The 9,992-nt window shown below is 39.2% G+C and overlaps 1 protein-coding gene across 1 annotated transcript in view; it reads left to right on the top strand.

The window, feature by feature from the left end:
• The first annotated feature begins 7,709 nt into the window (after positions 1-7,709).
• Positions 7,710-9,992, top strand: part of LOC139384694 (TOX high mobility group box family member 3-like) — a 61,018-nt gene continuing 58,735 nt past the window's right edge. Inside the window, exon 1 of the mRNA XM_071129522.1 lies at positions 7,710-7,875. Coding sequence (XP_070985623.1) covers positions 7,774-7,875 — 102 coding nt within the window. The 5' untranslated portion in view covers positions 7,710-7,773. The remainder of the gene's footprint in view (positions 7,876-9,992) is intronic.

Genomic DNA, 9,992 nt, shown 5'->3' with positions numbered 1-9,992 from the left:
TGTGAGCAAGACAAAGGAGCTGATTGTGGACTAAAGGAAAAGGCAGGCCGAACAGGCCCTATTAACATCAACGGGGCTGTAGTGGAGCGGGTCGAGAGCTTCAAGTTCCTTGGTGTCCACATCACCAACGATCTATCATGTTCCAAACACACCAAGACAGTCGTGAAGAGGGCATGACAACCCCCCCCCCCCCCCCCCCCCCCCACTAAAAATATTTGTAATGGGTCCCCAGATTCCTCAAAAAGTTCTACAGCTGCACCATCGAGAGCATTGACCGGTTGCATCAATGCCTGGTATGGCAACTGCTCAGCCTCTGACCGTAAGGCATTACACAGGGTAGTGCGTACGGCCCAGTACATCACTGGGGCCAAGCTTCCTGCAATCCGGGACCTATATAATATGCAGTGTCAGAGGAAAGCCCATGAAATTGTCAGAGACTCCAGTCACCTAAGTCATAGACTGTTTTCTCTGCTATCGCACGGCAAGTTGTACCGGAACTCCAAGTCTAGGACCAAAAGGCTTCTTAAAAGCTTCTACCCCCAAGCCATAAGACTGCTGAACAGTTAATCAAATGGCCACCAGACCCCCATTTGTTTTGTACACTGTTGCTACTCGCTGTATATTATCTATGCATAGTCACTTCACCCCTACCGACATGTATACATGACCTCTAACCTGTACCCCCGCACACTGACTCAGTACTGGTACCCTCTGTATATAGCCTCGTTATTGTTATGTTATTGTGTTACTTTTTATTATTTTTACTTTAGTTTATTTTGTAAATATGTTCTTAACTCTACTTGAACTGCACTGTTGGTTAAGAGCTTGTAAGTAAGCATTTCATGGGAAGGTCTACACTTGCCGTATTCGGCGCGTGTGACAAATAATGTTTGATTTGATTTGTACAAACTGAACAGGAACATGTTGCCATGAAAGTCACTAGCAGAATTCATTGCTTACCATTATGGCAGAAAGAATGCGTTGACATGACATACTTGAATTTCAGACAACAATAGGATCAATGTAGATGGGTATTTATGCAGGAGGGTGACAGCAAGCCTGTAAACATGCTAATTTGCTTAGTTAACGATGAGATGAAGAGAAAACATTCTCATTCAGAGCACTGATGGGGAACAGACTACACAAAGACGTGACAAAGCAAATTGTGGCAGAATAATTTATTTAATTTACCAAAATGGCAACCCCAAACTATCCATCAAAAGAGGATGTGGGTAGAAATCTCATTATGCTGTAGCATTTGGAAAATAAGCTCTTCGGGACATAGCTATTTCTTATTTTACCTCAAGACAATCTTAAGTTTCATGTATCTGTCAATATTATGGGTAGATCAGATTGTATACAAAGAAGTGCAGGCATTACCCTTATACAGAAATACCATGTAAAAGTGTCAGATAATAAGATTCTTTAACTTTAGTATCACGCTGACATTAATATGAAGCCCTTGTGGAGGGTTCTCACAATTATATGTTTTACACACTGAAAGCCTTGTGAAATATGAAATGATTATAAAAACACTGAAGCATATAATGTAATTACTTCCCCAAGTTTTTACAGAATGTCAATCAGCATCATATCTCTGCATCATTTAATGGGATATTGAAATATCCTCTTCCAGCATGAGACACTGGAGGCTGCTCTACTAATTAGTATAAATGACGAGCACTAAGATTACTAATGCTGCTGAGGACAGGTTTTAATTGAGAATAATATAATTAAGTATCCTGTAGATTTGTCAGAGTTCTCTAGATTACTTTTCATTGGTCTACTTGGGGGTTATGAGAGGGGTAGCTAGTGTTATGTATGTCCTGTATACAGTAATAACTGTATAATAACATAGTATTAACAGTAACAGTGGTTACTGTGTAACATGTTACTTATAAACAATATTTTTGTCTTTGTTTAATGTACTGATGTGTTACTCGAATAGGGGATGGCTTACTTTGAATGATTAAACTGTCTCTGAATATAAATACAATGCTGGCCACTAAGGAGGGAACTCAAGTCATGCATATTAATTAGGGTGCTAGTATGCACTGTATTTTGGGATGGGTGGGACTGAGTGGAATGGAGTTTCAGCACCTTAGTATAGAACATCATTCAATGAAAATTGAATAGGTTTCTGGTAGACATCATTGAAAAGCTACACATTCTGGAGACAGATGTATCTCCCATTTCATGTTCATGTTTGAGCATTTCAACAACAGTCAATGAAAATAACTGTTTCAGTAACAAATATTCCCTAGAAACGGTCCTTTGAGGCGTTAATGGTATTACTATGTTCAAATGCACATGTAGGTGCCGCGGATATGATTCAGCATTGCAAGAAATGTTGCACAAACATGCCCTGTGACATCACCGCATAGGCCTATCACCTTAGAGGAAGAGGATGGTTCAGTTTGGCTTTAATCTTCAATCTTCTCATCATTACCGAGTAGTGTAATAGAGGCAATGGTCCCCAAGAGCGTGGCATGAAACGCAAACACAGCACAGCACATCTAAATCTATCTCCTGCAGGATGAACGATGCTGGCTGCTAGATATACTCAGACTAAATGACACCCTATTCCCTGTATCGTGCACTATAGTAGTGCACTATATAGAGGATGAGGTGCCATATGGGATGTCGTGTACCAGTCAGAACCAAGTCCTCCAAAAACAAACAATCAGCTCAGGAGACATTCAGGTCGGACTGGAAATATACCAGCCATATGATAGGCAATGAGATCATGTCAGACTGCATCACGACCAATCTGATTTAAATAAAACACACATTCCTTTTTTTAGAACACTGTAGTTTTCTTTACAACACCCAATTACAGGCAAAGGATATGATCTGATTGGTCAAATGACTGTAAATCACGGTACAGTATCTTCTTCTGTGGTGGAGGTATTCAAAATGAGCTAGAAAAATGGTTAATGACTGTCCACAGCTCAGGAGGCTGTCTCTTTCTCTCTGTGGTGTTTGGGTCTGCATTATCCACTTCATGTTCACTCCTCAGTGGCTAGCTGCAGGCCACTATTTATCTCCTAGGAGTGTGTGTCAGGGAGGTGTATATGTGTGTGTGAACTGACTGAGTAATCACCAACAGTGCACTGTAATAGAAAACTGTCATTTATATGCTAATTTTGTGTATTATTAACAGTAAAATACAGTGAAACGTTTAACTACAGGATTCTGTAAAGAATTGCAATTTTCAAATGGTACTGTAATTCAATCCCACAGAATACAATACCATACTGTATTATTAGAGCAGCAAAAACCTTTTGACCAGTACTGGGTACATGGTATTGTTGTTTCTGGGTCCTTAACATATTTTTAGGCTATATTTGTTGCACCCATGAGTGAGAGTGCTGTACCAATTTAACTGATATGTAGTAGCAGTGCCCCATCGATTTAAATTGTATAGAGGACAGATTTGAGTGGCAGCAAGTACTAGTGGGTACATGGTATTGTTGTTTCTGGGTCCTTAACATAATTTTAGGCTACATTTGTTGCACCCATGAGTGAGAGTGCTGTACCAATTTAACTGATATGTAGTAGCAGTGCCCCATAAATTTAAATTGTATAGGGGACAGATTGGAGTGGCAGCAAGTCTTAAACCTTTAATGGTTGAGCATTTTGCCATGTCCTTGGTTTGTTTTGCACTGTTGTCGCTGCCAAGTGGAAGCTTTTGTTCAGGCCTCTAGAAGTGAAAGTAATATAAAACACCAAATATTCATTGACATGCTGTAATGTGTTAACACGTTACCTAGCAGCCAACCTGCTTGCACCATTCCCATATCATTAAAGTAAAATACTGTGAAATACAAATCTCCTCTCAAAGAATTTCATTAATCTATTCATTAATTACAATCACAGTATTACTAGACACAACAAGTTGTGATACTACTGAAGTTACAGTAGACATACTGCCAAATTCTCTATAACGACGTTATGGTAGAGAAATGAACATTCAATTATCTGAAAACAGCTCTGGTGGACATTCCTGCAGTCAGCATTCCAATTGCACGCTCCCTCAAAACTTGAGACATCTGTGGCATTTTGTGTGACAAACCTGTACATTTTAGAGTGACCTTTATTGTCCTCAGCACAAGGGGAACCTATGTAATGATCAAGCTGTTTAATCAGCTTCTTGATATGCCACAATTGTCAGGTGGATGGATTAGCTTGGCAAATGAGAAATGATCACTAACAGGGATGTAAACAAATTTGTACACAACATTTTAGAGAAATAAGCTTTTTGTGTTTACGGTAAATTTCTGGGATTTTTTTATTTCAGCTCAGGAAACATGGGACTAACACTTTACATGTGCATTTATATTTTTGTTCAGTATACAAAGAGAAATCAAATGGATGAATGCTATGGTGCACATGCACAAAACAACCATTGGCTGGATAGATAGAGGGTTAATTAACCAATGGCCCGACAGAACAACCACAAAGCACAAGAAGCTTCCAGGCTTCCCATGTCAAGGTGAGGTTGTAGCCTTGGAAATAGTGTTACAGTAGGTTGTGGATTTAGTAGAATAGTATGGAGATAATACATTTGTACATTGTCCTTGGGTACATGGTGCCCTTCAGTAAGGATAAAAGCTTCTGCGATAAAAGCTACATTTTGTTTTGCTGTACATGTACAGTATTATGTTATATGTTTTGATAAAATCATCTAGTCTCGTCTTAGCAAATGTAGCTTGATAATACATGTTCTGCACATCACATTTGGTCAGGTGTTAGGGTTGCATATCTTATCCACACATGTCAGTAATTCACATAAATTCTCCACTTTCCTCGAATAGATTGACATTCTAACACGTATACTGATGCAGCTGTATCCATCATGTACAATATGTGCTTAATGGGTGAATGAGATGGTAATCAGAACAGATCTGGGTATGACATGTACCTGAGCTGTTTTTAATATGAGATGGGAAAGAGATGGGAAATAATGAGCATTTGATTTCACTAATGTAACACAGGATGAAAAACAAGCACGAGAATTCATTTACAAATATACAACAGTAGTTATTTGTTCAGGTTGCCGCACAATGGAATCCCATACTTAATATGAGGAGCATCATAAATAAAGATTATTAGGTTAATTAATTATTTTGCATTTATTACTCTTTTGTACCTCCACATAATTACTCAGCACTGATTTAATTGAATTTGAACGAGAGCTAGCGGAAGATAATTTGTTTTCAGGTTACCAAATGGTTCCAATGTTTCCTGAGAGAGCTGGAGAGGGAGAAAATGACAAATGGTTGGATCCCAATTGGCACACTATTCCCACCCCTGATCAAAAGTAGTGCACTATAAAGGGAATAGGGTGCCATTTGGGACATTTCCATGGTAGCAAGGCATAATTCATCAGGCTGGGACACTGACACCCAACCAACAATACGGAAATGAATTCAGCTCTGCAGCTGCATGGGCGAACAACATTAAACACAGAAATAAATAACAACACCAACCCAAAGACCTGCCAGAGCCAGAGCACAGCCGTGCTTTATTCAAAACCAAAACATATCTAATAACCATGAGCTATTGAATTAGAAATGTAGTGTGGCGGGCGGGCGGTGGCACTCTTATCTGATAAATTATGTGGGAGATTGTGTGGGTTTTTATTTGTGTGCGTGTGTGTGTGTGAGTGAGTGATAGTGAAAGAGATGTGATTGAGTGTATATATGTGGGTGTATCTGTATGTGTACATGTATAATGCATTTTTTTTTACACGTTTGCAGTTTAATTATCCAGAAACATAACATAAAAACATCCACCTTGGGTCAACGTATCCATAAATGCAAAGTATATGGATTTTTTTACATTTTGTTAACCATTTCAAAGCAAGCGTTGGATCGTTGGACAGCACTCAAAACATTGATTATCTTCTAGCATGGGCATACAATGATATACTTGATATAATGATATGATATAATGATATAATTTGATTCAATAACACATGCTAAACACCTCCCACGTTCAGAATATCTTATACAATGAAAACATACACCATACCTTCACCCACTTGGGACCACAAAGGAACCTTAGATCTGAGATGTTCAGTAACGCCAGCTCTCCATTTCTCTAACATGTTTGACAGCACTCAATTTTTAGGTATATGTGTAGATATGTGTTTACATACAAGAAGAAGAATACTTTGTCTATAGATGTTTATGTGTGTGAGTGAGTGAGTGAGTGTGAGTGAGTGAGTGAGTGAGTGAGTGAGTGAGTGAGTGAGGGACAGAAAGGTAATAGAAAGCCCTTTGTCCGGGGTCTCTTTGTGGTTGCTAATAAGTGATGCCCCTCATTTTCATCTCTCCACTGGTCAGTACGTATGCAGCAGGCCTACTATCCTGAAGAGAAAGATGTGCAGGCAGGTGGTTGAAGTATCTAATAGGCCATGTCTCTACATGGGGCCGTATATGTTTGACTCGGCCTGACAAGAAATCAGGTTATCATTATATACATAAGAGGCCGAGCACACATAAAGTACATCTCCTCCAATCCCTGTAATGGGAGACTGACTGTTAGTTCAATCTTTTCAGAGGAGAAAATAAACAAGTAGGGCTACACATCACTGAGACATGATGATTATTGTAAATAGACTGTTTGTATTCATTCTAGTGTCCCATGTGGTCATATTAGGGAGTGGACCAACAAGCTGCTTCAGGCTATAACTACTCCTAAGATTGGATTGGCTTTCAAAACTCATGTTTGTTTGTTTTGAAGCGATTTTCATTAGGAAAAATGTGTGATTTAGTAAAGCACATAGAAACAATTATAGTAATAAGGTTCATTACCATCTTATTACCAGTTTATTACAAACATAAACAAATGGTGTGTATCCCACTCAATTCGCAATTCAAGCAACTGCTGTAAAAACATGTGTATATTGCTGATTGAGTATTTTGATATAAAATCTGTCAATCAAAGTATCCCCAGAGACTGAAAGCAGTGTAAAATGTAACTATCTAGTGTTTTCATTGAGGCAAATGCTGGCTAAATGGGAGTGGCGTGCTGTGTTCGGGGAGTAGCCCGATTTGTTCACACATTGTTCATCAACAGAGCCAAAGACTGAACCAAGCATCTATCTAGTGTTGTAAAGAAAATCTACCAATTCCACATTATTGGTTGACCACACAAATGGATCAGATTTTGTCCCAAACCCCACTCTCCACTGATGGAACACTATAGCAGAATTCCAGGGAATACAATATCCTCATTGCTTTGTGCACCTTCGCCAACTACTGTGCAAACTTGAGGAAAAACAACTTCTGAAAGAAACGAGAGGGTGGGGGAAAAACGAGCCGGACTTCTTATTATACACCTATTACAACGTTAGCTCTGTTTTACATTTTGTTTCGCAAGCTGAACAGGGGAAAGACGATTGTGCAGTCTGTCCCTGCCGGTCGCGTGGCTTCTTTGTGTACAGCAGCTGCCTCTAAATGCATGGGCAAACATCACCGCTTGGCGCAGATATCATAAACCTTGAGGACGAGCTTGGACATAGCTCAACCGTTATTTGGGTTTCAAAACTATGAAAAGCTTCTTCAACAAGTAGAAGAGGAATAACAAAACGTCGTATTTTAACCCTTACCTCTTCTTATCCCGCTTTCTATTTATTTGATTTACGGTCCCGATAAAGCTTGCCTGCCTCGCCGCCTTTCTCTCACTCTATGCGCGTGGATTGTAAAAAGGTAGAAACAAATTGAGCTCTGTTCACAGTACAGCTGCGCTGTTGCCTGGTACATCATGGATGTACGGTTTTATCCGACTGCCGGAGGAAATCCTATTCCAGGAGACCCACCAAACCTGGATTTTTCCCACTGTTTGGGCTACTACAACTATAATAAGGTGAGCATTTGTGATCTACATTGTTTTGCGTACTTCTATCTTGTTTCTGCACACTGTATTCAAACCCCATTCCTCCTGAGTCCAGACAGTCTGATATAATGGCAAACGGTGTTGTACACGATTGGGAATGTTTTATTTTAGAATTAATTAGGCTACTTCATCTAATCCTATTCTGCATTGGCATTACAAACCTTTTTAAAATAGACATAATAACAAAATAAGACAATAGGTCGTTTTACCAGTGCATTACACACTTTTATCAATTAGGCAAGTTACCATCTTAATTTGGTGCTGGAGTTCTGCATGTCATAATGTTTACTTGTTGAAATGCTTTCTCATATAGCACATCTATCTCCCTGTTGGACGAAGTTTTGGTATCCTATCTCTTGCAGAGTAAGCTATTCATGCCAGGTGGCAGTGACACTGCTACTTTACGATGAGTGATCAACTTGATTACATGTGTGACAGAGCCTTTAAAAAGTGTCTTGATCCATAATCATTTAATCATTTAATGGGCAGTGTTTATAATTCCACCTGGAGCTTCTAGTCTACATCATCAATCAATCAACATGCAGTTCATATGTTTTAGATTCCCTGAAGGCACATGATAAAGTGATGTCACTACCTATAGTGCTGGTCATATTTGAGGCCAATTCATGAATTGTGAAAGGTATTAATTATCCTTGAAGTGAGCAGGTTGTTTATGTTGATATCTGATGTCTGATTCAACTGCTGTTGTTTCAGATCGTGATCCCTTCTTTTGCTCACAGATAATATGTATCTTTTTACTGATGTGTTGCAGTGTTTTGAAAAAAAAATGTCATACTGTCCCTAGTAGGGTTATCCTATGTGAGATATCCTTACACAAACAGTCCCAGACTGACAGGTGGTTTGGTACACAACCAGCAGCAGATATTTGGTGTTTTTGTATCACAAGCACAAAGGAGTATTTGTTTTGAAAAGGATAATGGCTCTATTTGACAACATCTTCAGGATGTGGAAGCATGGTAAGCTGCCAAAAGAGAGAGACAGTCCATATCAAATGAGTTTCCAGACTTTTTCCCAGAACATCCTCTAAAACTGTTCTGAGAACCAGTAGAAAACATACTATAATCGTGTTCTGAGAACATTCTGAGACCAGAGCAGTGTTTGCGTCTGCTTAGCCAAATAGCCCAGGCTTGTTAAAGCTCCCAAGTGCAACCACATTTGTTTGACTGTCCTATAATAGATAAAGTGTGGTTTTGTGTTTGCTTGAAAACTCCCCGGGCCAAAGTTTGAGAAAGGAAATAGTATTTCTATCAGGAATATGCCAAAATGCAATTGTAGTCTGAGAGGGAGAGGAAATGAAGCACTCCCTCTGCAACATGTCTCATCACAAACCACACATCACATGCCAATTCAGAAGCCTCTGCATGCTGAGTGGAAGGGAGATTTGCATGTGTTTGCATAATGCAAGGCACATCATCCCGAAACTGATTCGACCAAACTCATTGAGAGGAAACATTAGTCATCCAGACGGTGTCAGGTTTTCAAGTTGTAGAGACTCAAATTAAATTGGGTTGATAACAGAGTTATTTATTATAGCTTGCATGTCAAGTTCCCACTCCAAGAAGCTTTAACAGTGCCTTGGTCAATGTCAATGGGTACTCAATGTGATGTATAAACAGTAACACCCTCTCAAAATATTGTCTGAGGAAATAATTCAGTTTTAATCACTTTCAAACATCACAGATTCTTTTAAGTCTACATAAACATCCAAATGAGTGGCACAAACTTAATTAGGTATTACAGTCATCATGATTCATGACTAATGAATCCAGCCGTGATTTGGCAATGAGATGAAGGGGATATGTTAATATCATGTACTTTACAAGGGAACATGAGCTGCTAGTAATCTAGTAGAATTGAACCTCGAACCCTTGATGATAAATGTCATTAAGAGCTGATTTAAAGCACACTTCATCTATGCTACCTATTATTCTATACCTTTTTAATATTTAATGGTGTGGATTGTGTTCAGGTGTATGACAGGGCAGTCTCAGCAGGGTGCCTTTGGTAAAGTGCTTTTATTTAAGCTGGGACACAAGGCAACTATGTTTAGGGGTATATACCCACAG

The sequence above is a fragment of the Oncorhynchus clarkii genome, chromosome 26 (genome assembly GCF_045791955.1).
Source record: "Oncorhynchus clarkii lewisi isolate Uvic-CL-2024 chromosome 26, UVic_Ocla_1.0, whole genome shotgun sequence".
NCBI lineage: Eukaryota > Metazoa > Chordata > Actinopteri > Salmoniformes > Salmonidae > Oncorhynchus > Oncorhynchus clarkii.
This window is presented reverse-complemented; position numbering and strand designations above follow the sequence as displayed.